The 22,371-nt window shown below is 38.7% G+C and overlaps 1 protein-coding gene across 5 annotated transcripts in view; it reads left to right on the top strand.

Annotated features, from left to right (window-relative positions):
• The window catches only part of THRAP3 (thyroid hormone receptor associated protein 3), a 70,409-nt gene that overhangs the window by 30,919 nt on the left and 17,119 nt on the right, over window positions 1-22,371 (top strand). For 4 of the 5 annotated variants that reach the window (XM_020880219.2, XM_020880214.2, XM_020880218.2 and 1 more), the window contains one exon: window positions 20,059-20,226. In XM_020880219.2, the coding sequence (XP_020735878.1) occupies window positions 20,090-20,226 (137 nt within the window). In that variant the 5' untranslated portion in view covers window positions 20,059-20,089. Of the gene's footprint in view, window positions 1-10,072; window positions 10,213-20,058; window positions 20,227-22,371 lie in introns of all 5 variants that reach the window. The other variant, XM_020880215.2, reaches the window with a different exon arrangement.

Genomic DNA, 22,371 nt, shown 5'->3' with positions numbered 1-22,371 from the left:
GGGCCAGATAATTTAGAATCTTGAAATTATGGGAAACTGGAGCTTTCATATATAAATCTGATGAATTCAATTTTGTTCCTTTAAAAAAAAAATAAGATGTTCCAGAAAATAATTAGACGTATTTCTTTAATAAGTTAATATATTCATTATGAGCCGGAGAGGGGAGTTGCATTGGTCATATGTATCTGAACTGAGTTCTTTGTTTATTTTTAAAAATATTTACTTGGCTTTGCTAGGTCTTAGTTGCAACATGCAGGATCTTTAGTTGTGGTATCTTTAGTCACAGCATGTGGGATCTAGTTCTCCTGACAAGGAATTGAACCTGATCCCCCTGCATTGGGAGAGTCACCTTGAAGAGTCTTAGCCTCTGGACCACCAGGGAAGTCCCCTGAACTGAGTTCTGGTTGAGTGTTTGGATCTATCTGGGCTTGGAATAGTTAGGCAGTCTCTAAATTTAGATAACTTTGAATAGTGCCTTAATTAATTCATTTTAGATGAAAGCAGCATGTTGGGTTCTTGATTTCTTTTGTAGACCGAGGTGACTGGTAAGATCTGGAATGATAGCAGATCTTGAAGTTATTTTTCCTTTTTTTTGTGTAGAGGTGTGTGTGTGTGTGTAAGACATCCCTCTCTTTTTTTCTCCCCTCAACTTATCTGGTGAAGTGCAGAAACAGACATCAGGTTTTCCGTCAACAGGAAAGTGAGGAATGAATGAAGTGAATGAAGACTAGAAACAACAAAAATAAATGATGAATTTAAAAGTGACTAATACTGAATAAGGTTCAGAACTTGAGCATTTGAAAAGACATAATCATTGTCCTTTAGGACAGTGCCATCCAAGAGAAGTCCATTGTGAGCCATATACGTAATATCAAATTTCCTAGCAGCCACATTAAGGTAATCAATACAAAGAAGCAGATGAAATTAATGGTATATTTTATATAATTTAATATATCCGAAACATTCTCATTTCAACATATAATTAATATAAAAATAATTAATGAGACATTTTGCATTCTGAGTTTTGTACTAAGTCTTTGGAATCCTGTATTTTATACCTCCACCTCATCCTAGTTCAGGCCAGCCACGTTTCAGCTACATGTGTATGGGACTCTGCAACTCTTAGGGCTCACACTTCTGCAGGAAGGGTTAAATCGGTATGATTTAGTTATGGAGATAACCCTGCAATGTTCATAATTCAAAGCAGTAATAGTTGTAACATATAAGGAGATAAATTAAGACATATATTTTCCCCTCTCTAAATCTCTGTGTGATGAACTTGTTTGGGAAGACATTTGATCCTGTAAAGATATGTCTATAAACAATATTAAATAGCTTATCTCCTAAGAGAGTTGTAAACAGACCTACTTAATGTAGAACAAGCTTTATGTAGAACTCTGTGTAAGTAGCAGCTGTCCATGTACTGATGGTGGGATGATTACTTGATGAAGAGAGACCAGAGATCTAACCTTGGAATCTGTAAAGTGTGTACATAAATCAGTGGTTTAGAATTCCTTTCTCAGTTTCCTGAAAGTATCTTGATAGATCATTGCTGTTCAATTCCTAAGTCGTGTCCGACTCTTTGCGACCCCTTGGACTGCAGCACGCCAGGCTTCTCTGTCCTTCACTGTCTCCCTGAATTTGCTCAAACTCACGTCCATTGAGTCGGTGATGCCATCCGACCATCTCATCCTCTCTCGTCCCTTTCTCCTCTCGCCTTCAATCTTTCCTAGCATCAGGGTCTTTTTCAGTGAGCTCTTCACATCAGGTGGCCAAAGTATTGGAGCTTCAGCATCAGTCCTTCCAGTGAATATTCAGGCTTAATTTCCTTTTGAATTGACTGGTTTGATCCCCTTGCAGTCCAAGGGACTCTCAAGAGTCTTCTCCAACACCACAGTTCAGAAGCATCAATTCTTTGATGCTCAGCCTTCTTTATGGTTCAACTTTCACATCACTACATGACTCCTGGAAAAACCATAGCTTTGACCATACAGACCTTTGTCAGCAAAGTGGTGTCTCTGCATTTTAGCATAGCTTTTTTTCCAAGGAGCAAGTGTCTTTTAATTTCATGACTGCAGTCACCAATCTGCAGTGATTTTGGAGCCCAAGAAAGTAAAATCTGTCACTGTTTACTTATCTATTTGCCATGAAGTGATGGGGCCGGATCCCATGATCTTAGTTTTTTGAATGTTGAATTTTAAGCCAGGTTTTTCACTCTCCTCTTTCACCCTCATCAAGAGGCTCTTGAGTTCCTCTTCACTTTCTGCCATTAGAGTGGTATCATCTGCATATTTGAGGTTATTGCTATTTCTCTTGGCAGTCTTGATTCCAGCTTGTGATTCATCCAGCCCAGCATTTCACATGATGTACCCTGCATAGACGTTAAATAAGTAGAGTGACAGTATACAGCCTTGATGTACTCCTTTCCAGTTTGGAACCAATGTATTGTTCCATGTCTGGTTGTAACTGTTGTTTCTTGACCTGCACACGGGTTTCACAGGAGGCACGTAAGGTGGTCTGATATTCCCTTCTCTTAAAGAATTTCCACAGTTTGTTGTGATCCACACAGTCAAAGGCTTTAGCATAGTCAGTGAAGCAGATGTTTTTTCTGGAATTCCCTTGTTTTTTCTGTGATCCAGTGAATGTTGGCAATTTGATCTCTGGTTCCTCTGCCTTTTCTAAACCCAGCTTGTACATCTGGAAGTTCATGGTTCATGTACTGTTGAAGCATAGCTTGAAGAATTTTGAGCATTACCTTGCTAGCATGTGAACTGAGCACAGTTGTATAGTAGTTTGAACATTTTTTGGCATTGCTCTTCTTTGGGATTGGAATGATAGATGGACTTTTTTAAAAGCTCTGATTGCAATGTGTACCACTGATTCAGTGCAAGGTCGTCATCTTTTTTTTTTTGATTGGAGGAAGCCCAAGGTCTTAATAATTTCATTAAAAAAAAATAGTTGTATTATGATTGGCTGTTTAACTTAGTTTTTAAGAAGGTTTATCATAATGAGAACCGGAAGGAGGCCCTAGGTGATTAGTTAATATAGCCTGTAGTATCTTTATTAAGTTAGAAAAGCTGAGAATTCCTCTAAAAAATAGAAATGTTGTGTTTCCCAGTGATAACACGTTTAAAATAGGAACAAAAATTGCTGTCACCCTCCCCTCGGGATTTAGGAGAGGAGCCTCTGGGGTCAGTCAAAGATAATATTTAAGTTGCTGACTGTGCTTTTCATTCTCTTTCTCTAATGATGAAGGGTTAGTTGCATAGATGGTCCTGAGCCTAATAGATACCCATTGAGCGAATTTTAGAAGATATCACAAGTCATGTACATTGGGTCCGTTGAGGTAAGTTCCAAATGAATGGCCCCTCAGTTTGCTATTGATTTTCCCTGCTACCGTTCATCAGAAAAGGGATTTATTCTTCAAAGGTCAAGACCTTAAAATTTGACCTTTTCTTGCTTCTCTGAACCTCTTCAGTGCAACACGTGCCAGTTTAGCCAGTATAAGACACTTTACTGTTTTGTGTAGGAAGATACCTGATTGCTTACTAATATATTAACAGGAAAGTAGAATCAGTGGTGAAATCTATTTTCTCTTAGAGACGTTTCTGAGTATCTCCCTGTCACCAGTCTAGGGATGCAGCTGAACATAGCAAGGTGTGAAGTCACTTGTTGAATTCCAGGCAGTTTACACTTTTTGTATACTTCTTAATTCCTGTGGCAGTCTTATGAGGTGTAGGCCACGTTTGGAAGATGAGGAGAGTAAGTATCTTGTCCAGCTAATAGGTGGAGCCCACAAATTTGAACCCATTTAATTTTTTTGGTGCCAAAAAGCCACTACTTACTGCAGAACCTAGCCCAGTATTATAAAGTGACTCTCTTGGGTTCTGTTCATTTGGGACAATGATACTTAGATTGATAATCTATTTCAGCATAGTCCCTCACTTACACCACCTTTATATCCCTATCTTGGAATAGCGTGTTATGGAATTGAATGGAACCTGGATTCTAGTCCTAGCTGTTTGCTTATTGTGTATTGAGATAATGGATTCTTTTTCCATTGAGCAGGGATCTCCCAATTACCTGTCTGCTTTGATCCTGTTAAAATTGTGAGATGTGGATACTATTGCCTTTGTCTTTTTTAAAAAAAATTATTTATTTTATTTTTGGCTGCACTGGGTCTTCATGGCTTCGCGTGGGCTTTCTCTGGTTGTGGTGGGCAGGGGCTACTCTTCACTGCGGTGCATGGGTTTCTCTCTGTGGCGATGTCTATCATCGCAGAGCGCAGGCTCCAGGTGCTCAGGCTTCAGTAGCTGCAGTGTGCAGGCTCTAAGGTGTCTGGGCTCAGCAGTCGTGGCTCACGGGCCCTAGAGCATGGGCTCAGTAGTTGTGGTGCGTGGGCATAGTTGCTCCGTGGCATGTGGGATCTTCTCAGACCAGAAGTCAAACCCACTTCCTACACTGGCAGGTGGATTCTTATCCCTTGTTCCATCACTAGTCAGGTAACTACGATCCTACATGTCTTCCCACTTCAGCGCCTCACCAGAAAAAGAGTTCCCCAAACCACCATCATTCCAGCAATAACCCCGCCTCACGATGGCTCTATCAGGGTTTACTCAGGCCCCATGAGGGCCTTTGCGGAGCATGCGCACCCTCTGCTCGAGGCTCGGGGGGAACTCTTGTCTTTTGTTTTTAATGAACTTTTTGTTTGAGAATAGTTTAAGATTAACAGGAAATTGCAAGAATTGTACAGAATTCATGTATTGGTTTGCTAGGGCTGCCATACAAAGTAGCACAGACTGAGTGGCTTAGACAACAGCAATATATCGTCCCACAGATCTGGAGGCTAGAAGTCAGAAATCAAGAGCTTGGCAGGATTCGTTCCTTCTGAGACCTGGGAGGGAAGGATCTCTTCCAGGTCTCCCTCTTTGGCTGGTAGATGGCCATCTTCTCCCTGTATCTCTTCATAGCATCTTCTCTCTGCATATCTCTATGTCCAGATTTCTCCTTTTTATAAGGACACCAGTCATATCTCTGTAAAGACCCTATCTTCAAATGAGGTCTGGGTACTTGGTGTTAGGACTTAAACATATATAAAAAAATATATGTAGGGTTAGGGAAACAGTAACAGTCTCTATATTTCCTATACCCAATTTCCTCTTATTAACATTTTATGTTAATATGGTACGTTTGTCATAATTAATGAACCAGTATTGATACCCTATTATTAAACTGTAAGCCCTGTTTGGAACACATAAGAAAACTTCAAGGATGAGTATTTTTTTAAAATGATACTCACACTAATCTTAACAAAGTAACTATAAAATACAGAGATTGTGAAACCTGTCTTAGTGAGAAAGCAAAACAGTTTTAAAAATTGATACGCTTGTGTTTTCACCTTTCCAGTAATCAGCACTTGGTGCAATGTCCTGTTTATGCTTGTGAAGCCCAGTCTACAACCTGAAACTTCAGAAGTTAAGTTGTGTGTTCAGCATTCACCACGTTTAACAGATGAATGAACTGAAATCTGTACAGATTTTTACTTTCCTAAAGTCCCCCAGAATGCCTCTTTTATTCCAGGTCACTTCCTTTTGTGTCGTTTTCTTAGATAAACCATATATTTAAAACAGAGTATAGGCAAACACAGTTGAATTTACCCCCTGCATACTTTTTATTCCTTCTAGGAGGCATACTTATAATAAAATTGTTTGCATACAATTTCTTTTACTAGTTTTTTTTTTCAAATTGGTGGTTAAGACCTATGTTTATTACTTGTGTGTAGTTTTCAGAATTTTCCAGCATTGATTGATTATGTTACCTTCTGTGAATATTATATAATATCCCAGCGATCTTAAGATCTTCATATGTTTTTATTTCTCATTGGGGGAGAAACAGCAGTTCGATTGAATGAATAAAGGGGTTTCCCTGTAAAGGTTTGTCATTCTGATCTTGAATTTTTCAGTATTTTCTCTGGTGTTAAAAAAAGAAAAACATTTATGAAACTCATTCCTGTGTGGAAATCAGGCCTGAAATAATTAATAGTATGCTATATTCTGTGTGATATGGAAAATACCGTTCTCACTGCATTTTTCTTACCTTTCTAAGTTATTGAGAAGTAGTGTGGTCCTGTTTCTTTAAAAAGTGAAAGATGGAATGAGTGGAGTTTGCCAAGTCTTTGGAACTGAGAAACTTAATTCAGTCTCTGAAGAGCTGGAAGGAAATGTGACCTCTTACTGGCTCTGTGATGGAAAGAAGCTAGTGGCAGTATCCCTCGGCCTGACAGGAACCTGTTGCAGAGTCCTGACTCACTCTGGAAACTCCTTTTTCCCAAATGAGATTGTGGTGCTGCCTGAATTTGATGTATGTAGGTGGATTGCCCCCTTGCAAGTGATAGTTGAAGTACAGTCAGAAGGTAAGTAGCCAAGTCCCTGGTCAGCTAATTTCAGACAGATGGACTGCTTTTTCTAAAATGGTAGAACTATGTTATGAATCGTAAGTGATTTCTTCTGTAGTAAATTTCAGAGGTGATGGGACGGAAGTGGAGGGATCATTCTTTTTTTTTTTTTTTAAAGCGAAAAGCTCAACCCTCACCAATTAATTCCATTTTTTTAGGATGGCTAAAGTCAGGATGAGGAATGTTCTGCTCACTTTGTTCAAACATATGAATTTTTTTTGTCAGTAGTAGAGCTGTTCCAAATCCTCATTTTATTGATGAAGCGTTGAGTTGAGTCTTGGTAAATTTCTCCGTTTAATGTGCCCGAATACATGCCCATTATTTATTTATTTTAGCTTTTCATTGCTCACCAGTGGCAGTGAAGATCAATTCTGCCCTGATCGGGATCTTGATATTTTTGGAGTGAAAGAGAGAGAAGAATGCAGTTTACAACAGCCAAATAGGCTAGAGCAACATGTGGTATTTATTGATGACTCATGCTTGGGCTCAAAAGGAGAGATGTCAAGAAAACTTGTCTCTGAGGTAGGATGGGCTCTGTACTGGTCAGATAGGAGCCCGCAATCCCACCCACCCACAGAACACAGGTTTCTGGTGGCTTTTGGAAAGAACTCTGTCAAAAGAGGTCTTTTTGGCATTTGGCAGGCCAAAGCATCCAGTGTAAGTAGCTATACTGTTGGAAAGGGGTTACTTCTTTTTCTCAAGTTGGAAGAGATGGCCAAAAGTCCTCATCATTTTTTTTTCTGTTTTGCTGTGCAGTTTATTATGAATTTTCTAAGCGATTAAATAATGCCGTGCTCCTGTTTGCTGTCTGAAGAAATTAGGGCTGGAAAAGGAGGGATAGAGATTGACTTTTGGAGGACTTGGAATTGAACCTTTGTGAATAAGAGCTGGCTAATCCACCTGGCTAGAACTTCCCACATTGGCAGTATTCTTGATAAATTAATCCATGTGTATCTTTATGTCAGACTTTGCATTCCTTAATTGGCACACTTTTAAACTACTTCAGAGCTTACCCTTAGGGAAGCTTTCTTAATGCTTTTTAAGCATTAAGGAAATTTTTCTAATTTTCACTTTAAAAATTATCCGTGTGTCCATGGATAACTAACATAAATTTTTTTTTTTTTTAAGTAGTGAAAACACAACAGAGTTGGGCCTTTTGCTGCAGTTACCTGTCATAAGAACCAAAGGCCAGATACTGTTTCTCTGAGGGTATATGCTTTCCTGGCTGTCCCTTAACCCTCCAGTTTGTGAACACAAAGGGGTCCCTGTGCTGAATTGTTTCTGTGAAGTTTTCCAGAGCTGGTTTCTCCTTTGAATTCTTTCCAGCCTGACAACAGCCATTAAGAAGAACAGTTGAGAATTTGTTTTGTAAACAGGTCCATTGTTAGCATAAGTAAACTAAAATATATGCTCTTATTAATGAAGGGTTATTTTCAGGGAAGTTGATAGTAAGGCTAGGATAAAAGCACATTGGTAAAAAAATTACCGTGTAATTCTTCCAAATGCCAAATAAACAGTTGAAGTGAGCTGACAATTTTTATGTGAATTTTGGACTCTGCAGAATTAGAAGCTTTAGCTTTTTTGCCTTACTAATTCACAAATGTAGTTTATTAATGTATATTTTCTTTCTCTCATCATAATTGCTCACTTATGAGGTAGTCACACTTCTTAAAACAAGTTGATGAAACAACCCACCCACGGTATTTTGGACTACTCATGTCCTGTAATTAGGGGGCAGTTTAAGATTGCACTTTGCAATTTACTTTAAATGTGTTTGAACTGAAATCAGAGTCATTGTTATTTGCTGATATAAATGATCCCCTGTTTAGACTTATTTTCAGAGCACACAGGGAGCCGCATATAGATATGCACCTTTTGGGTCCTCTCGTTGCATGCCTGGGTTTTTTTTTTTTCCTCCTGCCATGTAGGCTTGCAGATTCTCTGTTCCATGACCAGAGATTGAACCCAGGCCTCCACAGTGAAAGTGGCAAATCCTAATGCTAGACCACCAGGGGACTCCCACATGTCTGGATTTCTTAATGGAAGGATTCTTTCTTTTTTTTTTTTTTTTTTTACGGAAAAGGTATGGGAAAATAAGGGCTTCCCAGGTGGCTTATTGGTACAGAATCCTCTTGGCAATGCAGGATACGAGGTTTCGATTCCTGGGTTGGGAAGACTCCTTGGAGGAGAAAATGTCAACCCACTCTAGTATTCTTATTGGAATAATCCCATGGACAGAGGAGCCTGGTGGGCTATATAGTCCATGGGGTTGCAGAGTCTGATGCTGAGTGAGTGAGTGAGCAAGCTCATATACTTGGGGAAATAGCTGCCGAGACTGGCTATAGCCACTTAGACTAATTAGGATTTTGATCATGAATTGAGCCCACCTGCGAAGAGTTGATAATTTTTTTAAAACTGGATGATGGATGCATTTGGGTTCCTTACATTATTTTTTTCTACTTTTGTGTATGTTTAACTCAATACCTCCATAATAAAAATATTAAAGAAAAAAATAGAGCCCAGTTGGCTATTCGGCTGGCCTTTCTTAGCCTTCTTTTAAGTAGTAAAAGAGGAAAAAAATTCCATTGTAATAAAGTTTTCCTCAGAATGGACTTTGAAAGGTTCAAGTGCAGTTTTATTTATTTAGAGTTATGTGGAAATTACTTGTCTAGATTTTTAAAATATCTCCGAAGAAAGTAGGTAGATGTTTGATTCCACGTTGAGAGAATCAACACCATTAACTCTATGAATGTTATTAACAATTTTTTAAAAAAGACTGGTAGGGGAAGTCACCTGTAAATTCACTAACTAAAAAAATTTATATGTAAAATAAGAAGCACATGCTCCCATCCTGTCTGCCCTATTTCATATCTTTCTCTTTTCCTGCCCCCTTCCTCTTCATGTCTTTCTGTTCCACAGAGGTAACCACTGTTAATAGTTTGCTCCGTGTGCTTATATAGATATGTTTTATGTGTATATCTGTACCTACACATTGAGGCTTCCCTTGTGGCTCAGTTGGTAAAGAATCCGCCTGCAATGCCGGAGACCTGGGTTTGATCCCTGGGTTGGTAAGATCCCCTGGAGAAGGGCTGGCTACCTACTCCAGTATTCTGGCCTGGAGAATTCCGTGGGGTCACAAAGAGTTGGACACGACTGAGTGACTTTCACTCACCTACATGTTAACACATTTTAAAAACATGTTCTACCAAATTACATAGAATATAATGTAAAAAAGTTAAAGAATTTTAGTACTGAACTCCAGAATAACTTTGATTTTGTAATACAGGTGAAGGTAAACCTTTTATTATATTGTTAAGTTGTTTCAGCAGTAAAACTGCCCTTCTCCCCAAAGGATCCTTCTCTCCTTTTAGAAAGGTGCTCAATGCATATGTGGATATTTGCCTCTATAAATTTTAAGACCTCAGAATTGAAATTAGTATTATATTTGTGGGTTTATTTAATAATTCAAGAGAGCTGCTTAATAAAGTAAATGTCAGGAAGGGGTCTCTGAACTTAGATTTCTTCAGGGATATTGGGAGTGGGGTGTGAAGTCTTGGGAAAGTGTTACCTTAGAGATACCCATAGCTGCTCTTGATTCTCTTTCCCACTTTTACTCAGGAGAGGATAATCTCCAGAGGAGAGCATGAACTAGTTAACACATTTGATACGTCACCTGAGCTCTGCTTTCCTGCACCTATCCAGAGGCACACGGAGCACACAGTCAGGCCCAGTCCTCTGCCTACAACCCTGTGTGAGCTGTGAGTTTCTTTCTGGGCTGAGTTTTGGATCTGTCTTTTTTTAATTTTAGCCAGTTTGTTCAAGAATTTTCTACATCTTGCCTTTAGTGACTGTTGAGAGCAGGGCTGTCTTGACTTGCTGGCGGTGGAGTTTCACTCTGACCTGGCACTGCTAATTGAAATGTGAATGTCTGCTGAAGACTGAGATCAGTTTGACCTTCTCTCCCTTTGAGGAAGATAGAGAAGAGATACGAATAAGTTCAACTTCTAGTTTAGCAGTAGTTATTAGGACTGTGGTACATACTTAATTTTATCCTTGGATTGGATTGTTAGTATTTGGTGAACTGATCTTTTATTATTCCTGCTTGTGTGATAAAGAGAGTGGAGAAGGAGGAGGAAGTGTGAAACAAGCCTGTTCATGAGCACACTCTGAGTGTCCATGGGCTGTGCATGAAAGGGAGAACGAATCAGACCTAATCTCTGACTGGTTAATTTTGTAGCCTCTTCGATTTGGTATCCTGAATTGTTAAACTTAATGGTTAGCAGCAGTACCAAATGTAGAGCCATCTATCTGGAAAAGTGCTGTCCTCTAGCAAGACAGAGATGGTAGTTCCTAGGGCAAGGGACGGGGAGTGGAGGCCCATGTGGGGTCAGTCCGTTCTATTAGGGTTACGTTAGAGATCCGTAAATAGGAAAAAAGACTAATTTTAAGACCGATTGTAAAAGCAGGTGTTAGGTGGTAACTGTTGAAAATCAGTGTAATACAGTAGCATAAAGGACCCAAACCACTTGATCATCTCAATAAATAGAGTGCAAACATGAAAAAAAAAAACCCAACAGTTTTTCATAATAAAAGTATTTAACCAACTAGGAATAAAAGGAACTTCCTCAATCTAATAATAGACATCTGTGAGAAAAACCTACAGGTATCATTGTACTTAAAGGTGAAAAGAAGACAGTGTTTTTGTCCTAGGTTCAGGAACAAGAGAAGGATGTCCACTTTCTTCATTTCTGTTCAGCATTGTACCAGAAGTTCTAACCAGGGCAATTAGGCATTAAAATGAAGTAAAAGTCATCTAACTCAGCCGGGGAAGAAGTAAAACTATCTCTTTTGCAGATGATATGATCTTATGTAGAAAATCTTAAGGACTCCATTGAAAACTAGTAGAATTAATACATGAATTCAGTAATGTTAAAGGGTATAAGATTAGTATACAAAAATGAATTGTATCTCTATCCACTAACGACTGCTTCCCTAGTGGCTCAGATGGTAAAATATCCACCCGCAATGAGAGAGATCTGGGTTCGATCCCTGGGTTGGGAAGATTCCCTGGATGAGGGCATGGTAACCCACTCCAGGATTCTTGCCTAGAGAATCCCCATGGATAAAGGAGCCTGGCGGGCTAAAGTTCATGAGGTCATAAAGAGTTTAACACGACTGAGTGACTAAGCACACACAGTGATGAACAATCAGAACGAAATAGAAAAACAGTTCATTTCCAATAGCATCAAAAAGAGTAAAATTCTGAGGGATTAATTTAACAAAATGAGCACAAAATTTGTACTCTGAAAAAAACTATAAACCCTGTGGAAAGACATCCCGTGTTCACAAGTTGGAAGACTAATGTTGTGAAGATGACAGTTCTCTCCAAACTGATCTACAGATTCAAAACAATCTTTGACAAAATCTCAGCTGTTTGGTTTTTTTCTTTTTTGTGTGCAAAAATTGATGTCCTGATGCTAAAATTTATCTGAAAATGTAAGGGACTCAGAATAGCCAAAATTCTCTGAGCAGGAGGAGGTTGGAAAACCTGCACTTTTCTGATTTCAGAATATCCACAAAGCTACATTAATCAAGACTGGCATAAGGATTGACATACGGGTCAGTGGAATAAAATTGAAGGTACAGAAATAAACCCTCAAAAAAAAAAAAAAAAACCCCTCACATTTATGGTGAATTGATTTTTTTTTTTTTTTTTTTTTTTTTGGTGAATTGATTTTTGACAAAGATGGCCAGTACATTTCAGTAGGATAAGACTAGTCTCTTCAACAAACAGTACTAAGAAATCTGGATATCCATATGCAGAAAAGTGAAATGGGATCCTTACCTCACACTGTAACATAAAATTTAAATCATAATGGATTATGGACTTAAATGGAAGAGCTAAAACTATAAAATTCTTTGAAGAAAACCTAGGAATAGATCTTTGTGACCTTGGGCAAATCATTCTTAAATGTGACACCAAAAGCACAAGGAACAAAAGGACAAATAAGATAAATTGGACTTTAGAGAAAACCAAATAAAAGCTCTTTTCTTTAAAGGTCTGTGTCAAGAAAATGGAAGGACAACCTACAAATTGGGAGAAACTTTTTGCAAAGTATATGTCTAATATACCTGTTTCCATAATTTGGGATTCCCAGGTGGCGTTAATGGTAAAGAACTTGCCTGCCAATGCAGGAGATGTAAAAGATGCAGATTTGATCCCTGGGTTTGGAAGATCCTCTGGAGGAGGCCATGGCAACCCATTCCATTATTCTTGCCTGGAGAATCCCATGGACAGAGGAGCCTCGCAGGCTGCAGTCCATAGGGTCACACAGAGTTGGACTCTACTGAAGCAATTTAGCATGCATGCATGCATCCATAATTTATGAAGTCTTATAGCTCAATAATAAAAAGACAGTAAGTGTCGGAGATGGAGAGAGATTGGAACCCTCATACACTGCTGTTGGGGAAATAAAATGGTATAGCTGCTTTGGAATATGTTTCTTATTATTAGTCTCTTGTTACACGAAGCTCTTTGTTCTCTACAGCTGGCTGTGGCTTTCCTAGTTTGGACTTTCTAAAATCATCCACAGCAGAAACATTTCTGCTATCTTGGGCAGACATGTTTCAGGCAGAGCCTGTTTCTATTTTTTGCATGTGAGTTAGCAGATAGGGGTGGGGAAAGGGGTGGGTTGACTGCTTTAGTTAAGCATTTCAGTTTTGCTGGTTTATGAACCAAATATTTTAAGAGTTAATTCTGCTTCAGAAACAGTTTTGTTTTGTTATTTTTAAGCTGATCAGATAAGCTGATTGATGGAGTACAACATGGGGGTAGCCTGTGTGGTAATGGTGAATCACTAGCACAATGTTGGAAAGATAGGTGTTTGAATTTTGGACTTAACTAGCTGTAGAACTTTGGGAGCCTGGAGAAGGAAATGGCAACCCACTCCAGTACTCTTGCCTGGAAAATTCCATGTACTGAGAAGCCTGGTAGGCTACAGTCCATGGGGTCGCAAAGAGTTGGACACGACTGAGTGACTTCACTTCACTTCACTTCTTTACCTAACTCCATAAATCCTGGTTTGCTCTTCAATAAAACAGGTACAGAATGTAGGATTAATGAGTTTCGTGTATATAAAGTGAGATAATGCTGAAGGTTCATAGCTCTTTGTTGGCACAGGTGTTATTGATAAAGTGCCAGGGAATCAATTTCAGATGGTATGTATTTATTAGGAAAGCCAGTACTTGTCTAGGGTGTTTTCTGTTAGGCAGGTCCATCCAGAGACCAAACTTCAAGTTAGAAGGATCTTTGATGAACATACTCCAAATAAAGCAAGAGAAGCTAGACAGTCCTAAATAGTAAGTCCATCAAATCAGGGTAGCTGAATTGTCCTGCTTAAGTAAGTGATGAGTCCCAGTTGTTCAGGATAATTCCAGTATAAAATACTTCCCCCTATTGTCAACACAAGTATCCTGGAAACCTTAAATTGCTAGATACAAATAAATGTCACACCCCTGCCCCCAACCTGGCGGCTTCCTGGGTGGCTTAGTGGTAAAGGATCTGCCTACCAATGCAGGAGATGAGGATTTTTCGATCCCTGGATCAAGAAGATCCCCTTGAAGAAGGAAATGGTAGTCCACTGCAGTGTTCTTGCCTGGATAATCCCCTGGACAGAGGGCCTGGTGGGCTACAGGTCTAAAGAGTCGGACGTGACTGAGCGATTGAGCACTCACATAGGCACCCCCAGCCTGCCTCAGACAGAGCAGGACAGAAGTCTCTGTTGGTCTCTAGACGATATGCTAGCTTCTAGGTTTGACCTCTGTAGTCCCCCGACTTTTAGATAAATATTTTTTCTTTAAGTTATTACTATGGGGACTTCCCTGGTGGTCCAGTGGTTAGGACTATGCACTGCCTCTGCTGAGGGCCCGGGTTCAGTCCCTAGTTGGGGAACTAAGATCCAATGAGCTGCATGGCTTGGCCTAAACAAATGTATTTATGTATGGTATGGGTTATTAAAGCATAGCCTTTTCTTTCTCAGACCTACAAGAAGATGCAGATTCCCATGTTTCAATTTCCCATCCATATTCGTTCATTACTAAAAACTTGTTTTTTATAAACGCAAGTCATAGTGTGTATCTTACGGAGTTTTACATCTTAAATTAGGGACTTACCTTAAAGGGATGCTAGGTCTTATGCCAAGATTTTTGCATTTCTATTTGGAAAGCTATTTCTTGGAGAGATTTCCATAGGTGATTGTTTTTATCCATTGTTTTGACTGTTAGTTTACTTTTAGAGGGTGGTGCTTATTGATCCTTTCCTGAAATTCTCTAGGCTCAGGTCTTGTTTGTGTCCTGTAACCTAAATTAAGCAGATTAAAATAAATGTTCCTTTGTAACACTCTTTTCTTGAGTTGTGAGTCCTTTGAGTGAGAATTAGTGATGTAGGTTTCATGATACTAGTATATTCTCATTACTTAAAACGAGAGGCAACTGTGTGTGCTTAATTGCTGCAGGGAAAGCAGGTGGTGCTAGAAGAGGTTGGTGTTTATCAGAATACCAGTACTTTGTTTGATTTTAGATTGGTTGTAATGTGGATACTGAAGTGAGAGAGAAATGCTGTGAATATGCTCTTTAAGGTACACAAGATTCTCGAGGAAATGGAATATCCTGTGAGGTAGTAAGTTTGATATTAATGGAAATGAGAGAACGGAAAAAAGTGGTTTGCCCTGCAAAGGCCTGTATAGACATTAAGTACACAGTGGAGTCATTGAAAACAGATACAGATACTTAGCACACTGTTAACTGTGTACATTAGTTCTCTGGCCCAACACAATTCCTACATCCTTTCATGGGTTCAGAGAGCTTTAAAGGACTTAGTTCTGAATTGTTTTTACATACTAGGAAGGCTGTAGGTCTGTTTTATGTTCTTGTTTTGTTTTCAGGTTATAGTATGTTTGCCTTCAATTTTTATTTGCTTGATTAGTAGTAAATCTTTCTGTGAAAGAAAATAAGTAGTTAAATCTTTTCTGAGAAGGATCTTTTGGAATATAAACCTATTATTTATGGATTGAAGAATAGTTGCATGGTTTATATGTAGCTTGACCGTTTAGGGCTGCGAAGGTTGAAGCTCTGGGGCGGCCTGTTGAGGCTATATTTGGCATTACTTAGTATTAGGAACTCGGTCTCCTGCCCAGTGAAACCTATCCACGGTGTTCCAAACATGGGGCAAACAGTATTAAATACTCCCAGGACGTTCCTTCTGGTGAATTCAGCAGATGTCTACCATGTGCCAAGCACAATGCTGGCATAGTCACTAGGGACACTTAAGAAGAAACAATCCAGCGTGAGGAGGGGCAAGGAATAATTGAATTCTTTCTTATCTTTGAGAGTCTTTAATGTAGAGAAGCTTTCTTTGGCCCTTGCTGTCAATATTACTCTTTTTGCTTAGAGGTAAAAAATAGAATCTGCATTAAAAAAAAACTTATTTATTTGGCAGTGCTGGGTCTTAGTTGCGGCATATGAGATGTAGTTCTCTGACTAGGGATCAAACCCAGGTCCCGTGCATTGTGAGCATGGAATCTTAGCCACTGGACCACTAGGGAAGTCTCCAAAATCTGTTTTTAATGATATAGAAGCCATGTAATTATATACCTTAAGACTTTTGCTTTAAGTAAAATGTATCTGTTCTTCCAAAGACAAGTGGTTTGGTGGTGAATGCTTGTGTTTCAGAAAGAGTGATGGGAAAAAAAAAAGTGATGGGTCTGGAAACTGTCCTCTCAGGTGGCCCTGCAAAACAGTTTAAAAGATAAACCCTTGCTCCAAGTGACAGGATTGTATCTGAAATGATTTCAGAAGGCTGTTTGAATTCTGCACCTGGGTTTTAAATTAAAAAGAGGGGGCATAGAACAACAGTAGTGTCAGTACAAGATGGAGGAGGAGGACATTTTGCAGCTGAGGAGGGTTTATGAGAAAGAACTTGAGGGCCTTAGTGACTCATCTCACCCTGAATCAGCATGTGGTGTGGCTGCCAGAGTGAGCAATCTTAGGATGCATTAATAGTGCCTAAATAGTTTTCAGTATCCCAGTGAAGGAGAACAAACTGGAATTGATTCAGTGGCAAATAGCGTGATGATGTGGATAGGGAACCTCGTCATCTGAAGGATCTTGGTTGGAAAGTTCGAGGATATTTGGATCATACCAGCCCTTAACTTAGGAGTTCAGGAACTGTGTTCTATGTTTCTGCCTGCTAGCGTGTGTTCAGTAGTTGGATTCTTTTATATTGCTGGTGTAGGAACATGGCTGTCTTATTCTAAATGAAACATCATGTTAAAGAAGAGTAGGCATTGCTGAAGAAACAAAATCTCCTTTGGAAGAAGTTTTAATTTGAACAGAAACCAAATGCTAGATGCTTGTAACATGTAAAAGGTGCTAAGTTATTTTCCAAGGTGGTATTTGTCTGTCTCACTCTCCATAATATTTTTAGAGCATAGACGTGGAAGCAATGTTAGAAATGGGAAAAGCTATGTGTAATGGCAGTGACATTTAAAAAGTCTTCAAAATAAAACTGAGTTGTTTTGAATGAATTTTAGTAATTTGATCAGATAACTTTAGATATGGTTGTCCCTGCCTTACACTAAAATATTATTGTTTTATATATGTTTATGTATATCAAGAGAAAAGACTTCTCAATCTTTTGGACCTTTCCCTTTTTTATGTGACTTGCTTTTTCATAGTCTTCAGGTGACAGCTTAAATGCCATCTCTGGACCATTCTACCTAAATAAGTCACTCTGCGCATGTGGGCTCAGTTAGGTTAGACTCTCTGTGACCCCATAGACTGTAGCCCGCCAAACTCCTCTGTCCATGAAATTTTCCAGGCAAGAATACTGGGGTAGGTTGCCATATCCTACTCTAGGGGATCTTCCGGACCCAGGGATTGAACCCAAGTCTCTTGCTACCACACTTTATAAATTTGCCTATATTTATGCTTTTTTTTTTTTGCCATCTTCCTAGTACTTACCAGAGTTATGTTTTTGCTTGCTCACTTGATGATTGTCTATCTGCAACTCTAGATTATAAGTTCCATGGAGGCAAAGACCAAGTCTGCTTTAATTTATCATTGTTTGTTCACTTTCAAGAGTTCTCCTGAATGAGTTAAGGTATTCATTTGATCTATTTCCAGCTCTGGTTTTGTAACATCCAGGGTTATTCCTCTTAACTCTCAGGGATAGTGGTGTTTTAATTGCAGCTCACATTAAAGGAGTTCTGAAAGTGAGGGTGGTGTCACAGTAAGTGACTCTTGAATATACTTGTCAACTCTAGTAAGTTTAATATATATAAAACTGTTAAATTTGGCTCTATTTGTATTTAAGTGACAGCTTTTTCTTCCTGGTAATGAAAATGTCTTAGTTTTCCAATGTCTGGGAGTGGAAATGAGTATTTCTTACTAACTTGTTCCCCCATTTCCTTTTTTCTTTCTTTTTTTAATTTTTGTTTTTGGCCACATAGCAGGGCTTGCAGGGTCTTAGTTCCTTGACCAGTGATTGAACCTGCACTCTTAGCAGTGAAAGTAGAGAGTCCTAACCACTGGATCACTAGGGGGTTCCCTCCCTTTTCTTTTAAAGTTTGAAAATTGGCTCCAAACTGAACATCTTTGACCTTGTAGAGCATGTAACACTTTGATCCTTTTGGCAGGACCTAGATAGATGTAGGTCTTTGGTATCCTCATTTCTCTTACTCATCATCCTTTGTCTTTGGCTTCCTAGCCGTTTCTCAGTCCTCTTCTAAGTTACGTCTCTTGTGATTATTATGGTTATAATCCCTATGAACTGAAGCTGTAGAAGCTTCCTGGACTTCTTTACCTTGCCAGAAGTTCTTAAAATTCAAATCTAAAACTTGAATATAGTAATTATAAACAAATACTGTCTTTCATTTTGTCTCTGTCTTGCTCTCTTTACCAGATCCTGAACTCCGTAGGAGTGGAGACTTGGGATCATTTATTCATCCCACTAGTCTCTGGCAAGACTGTATAATATAATGGTAGTTAACTGGTTTGGAGCCAGCTCAACTGGGTTCAGATCCCAGCTCTGCCGCTTAAAGCTGTGTGCCTTGGGCAAGTTAGTTACTTTCTTTTATGTGCTCAGTGTCCTCATCTGTAAAAACGGATGTAATGATACCCTCCTTGAGGATAAGTTAATAATAATATTGTTAAAGTGTTTGCTGTTCTGGGCATTCAGGATGCATCAGTAAATAAGAGATTTTTGCCAGTGGGAGCTTGCATTCTACTTGGGTACAGGTGGGAAAGCAAAGTAAACAAGTGCAAAGTAAATAAATTTCAAGTCCTAGGTTGAGTGCTCTGAAGAAGAAAACAAGGTATTGGACTATACCTTAGAAAATGGCTTTTGATTGGTGGGTGGCCACGGCAAGCCTCTGGAGAGATAGCTTTTGAGCTGGGATCTGAATAACAAGAAAATCTGAGAAGGGTGAAATGTTCATCAATTATTATTTTCCCTTCACATAAAAGAATCTTTTGTTAAGCAGTGAGGCGTGACAAAATTAGGTCCTGTAGTTCTTACCTGGTTTGACTATTGACTAGCTTTATGATCTTTTGGGGGGGGGGGGGGGAGACAATTTTGTTTTTTTGTTTTTTTTTTTTGTGGGAAAGTGACCCTGAAAGAAGGTTGGCTCTTGAAGGTAGTGACAGGCTAAAAGAAAGTTAATGGTTCTTCTCCTTATAAATTGCTTTATTCCTGTGTTTATGGATTAATGTCCTGTATTTTACATGATATACTGCATCCTCTTGTGGCATTACAGTATTTGAGACTAGTCTCTTACATTTTAAACCTTTTCTTTTGAAGTGAATATTAAGGATATGCCTCATGGCTTCACGGTCCAGGAAGCAGGGAGATAAATGGTCAGAAGTGCCACCTACTCTATAACCAAGATGCCATTGCATAGAGTTTCTCCTGTGAGGACTGGGAAAACCTTGTCTCAGGGCATCTCATTACTTGTATGAACAGTTACCTTAGTTGGCAAAACTTGTCTGCTTGTTGAGAAAAGATTACATGCCCCAGATTATCGATAGCTTGCTTCATTTTTGTCTGTTTCATGGTGTTCTCCAATGAGAATTACTAGTCAGGTTTTCCATTGGCTGCTGTGGGATGGTATGTTTGGAATTGTACTGCTTAGACATCCTCCTTGGTAAAAGGGCAAGGAGTGTTTTTTTTTGTTTTGTTTTTAATTTATTTTTGTAATTGAACGATAATTGCTTTACAGAATTTTGTGGTTTTCTGTCATTACATCAGTAAGAATTAGCCATAGGTACACCCTTGTCCCCTCCCTCCTGAACTTCGTTCCCATCTCCCTCCCCATCCCACCCTTCTAGATTTATCACTGAGTCCCTGTTTGAGCTCCATGAGTCATATAGCAGATTCCCACTGGCTATCTATTTTACATATGGTATTATAAATTTCCATGTTACTCTCTGCATACATCTCACCCTCTCCCTCCTCTCTAAAGCAGTTATTTCATCTTTTTTGTTTGTTTCTAAGTGTTCACTGAAGTTCGGGATTGCAAAGAGGCTCACTCATTTGTTTTGATTCTTAGGTATAATTGAAACGTGACCCTTTCTTCAGAGATGTCAAAAACAAACAAATCTAAGTCTGGATCTCGCTCTTCTCGATCAAGATCTGCATCAAGATCTCGTTCTCGTTCATTTTCGAAGTCTCGATCCCGGAGTCGCTCTGTCTCTCGTTCAAGGAAGCGCAGGCTGAGGTAAGGGGGTATGACTGTATAATGAGATCATCATTGGTTTGTCAGTGTGGGTCTCTGAAGATCTTTTGTTAGACTGTTTCTGTGAGTGTCAAGTGGAGGTAGGGCATTAGCTTGAGGTGTAGCGTGTTGGGCTATAAGATATTCCAGGTCTCTTCAAACACTGCAACTCTAAATCAACTTTGATTGCCATGCTGTTTGCCTAATTCCTTTTCTTTCCTGCCATCAGTTACTGTTTTTCATCCACTTGAAAGAAAGATATATATATTTTTAAGCTACTTGCTTGAAATCTCTGTACCAGATTGTTTTTCACTGAAGTATTTTTGGAGGCTTGGGCCAAAGTTTAGTTGCATCATTAGCAAAGAAAAGATAGCTAAGAAGAGTAATAGTGCAATCAACATTGCAAGAAAAAGAAACTTTAACCCACTAAAATAAACCTTAAAAAACTAATCAGTAAAAAAAACTAATCAGTAGTCACTTATATATACCTGATATGCCACTTACTAACAAGCTGCATCTATTTAGTAAAACACTTCTTAAAACTACCTAAAAGTCACTATTATAGGCATCATTTTGTCTGACTAAACATGCAAATAGTTCTTTTGAATTTATCACCAATATTCTTTAATTAGTTTCTACACCTTATTTCCTTACTTCAGCTATGTCTTGGAATAGGGTGCCAAACTTCCAGCATCTTTTTTTTTTTTTTTTGCTGTATCATGAGTTCGATTTTTCATTCTTTAAAACTTAATTTTATGAGTGGGTAAGAGCCTTTTAATAAATGTAAGTTTCTATATGTGTGTTAGAGAAATATTGATCATTTAAATATTTAAACACCAAAATCATTCTTTTTATCAGAATTGCGATAGGCAAGGACATGATTCTCAGTTTTGCCACTTGGAGCCCCTGCTGATTATTTTAGATGAGTGTCCTAGAGCCCTTCTCCAGATTGGTAGGATTCCCCCCTACCCTCACCTTCCCAACAAGAACAAGTTAATTCTTAAATGGAATCTGTGAGAAGCCTGTTTGAAAATTAATTTCAGAGTAGAGATTGAACAAAAAGTAGGTGTGCATACATGGTGATGTCTTCCATGTAGTGTAGAGTAGGAAGTTTTAAACTCTGGGTCTCTCCTTCAAAAGAAACCCTCCATTTAAAAAACAAATAACATTATGTCTTCAAGGTAACCTGTCTTAGCTTTGTTTTTCTCTCCCATATTTCTTGGGCATATACTTTTATATCAGACTTTATTCAAGCTTTGTACTAGATAGAGTGTCTGTTGCCTAATTGTGTCAGAGTCTCTAAAAGTAAAATCCCATCCCATTTTCTCACACTGCCCCCACTACCCCCCAAGAAAGAGGGAAAATTCACTGAATATATTTACCTCAGGGAGTTGCTAACAAGGCTATAGGACTAAGCAGAGACTGCTAGTAAGCTCTACCTTGCCCCCAGATTCTTTTGATCTGGACTGTTTAAACTTCAGTTTTAGCTCATTTGGTCCTACAGGTAATTTTAAAAGTTAATCTAATAAATGGAAACTAAGTAATTGGTTCAAAAAGAAGAGTCTGTACAACCGAAACTGAGAGAATTGAACTGACATAAACCAAAATGAAAAATGCTAACCAACTCTGCAATATTTGTGATAACTGGTATTCTGGACCGATCGCTTCTCCTTATTGTACATACCATTTGGCATGGTCATCAATTTGGTAAATGAGGGAAAGATATCTTAGGCAGGAAGTATGTGCTGGGGTAGGTCTAGAGCCACTCTGTATGCTGTCTTAATGCCTGGAAGATTATTTTGGAGGAATATCTTCACTAGAAAAATGTTTTTATATTTAATTCTAGTCTGACTTCTCTGTTTTTTAGAAACAGATAAATTTGCCACTAGATGTTCAGTTTTTATTTCTGGCTTATCTGTTTCATGATTTTTTTCTTTTGTTTCCCCTCTCCTATAAGGAAAGTATACTATCCAGAGAGTTTGAGAAACCATGTCTTTAATTTAACTTAACTGCTGAGTTCTACAGAACTGGAGAAAATTGGTTGTTTCCTTATATTTCACAGACTGTATCCTTTTAAATGACTTCTAAATAACTTCATTTGCAATCTGCAGAGACTCATGTTCCTGCATCTGTGCAGTGACTGCGGGT

Source organism: Odocoileus virginianus, chromosome 5, assembly GCF_023699985.2.
Source record: "Odocoileus virginianus isolate 20LAN1187 ecotype Illinois chromosome 5, Ovbor_1.2, whole genome shotgun sequence".
Classification (NCBI taxonomy): domain Eukaryota; kingdom Metazoa; phylum Chordata; class Mammalia; order Artiodactyla; family Cervidae; genus Odocoileus; species Odocoileus virginianus.
The sequence above is the reverse complement of the archived record's forward strand: the minus strand, read 5'-3'. Positions and strand labels throughout refer to the sequence as shown.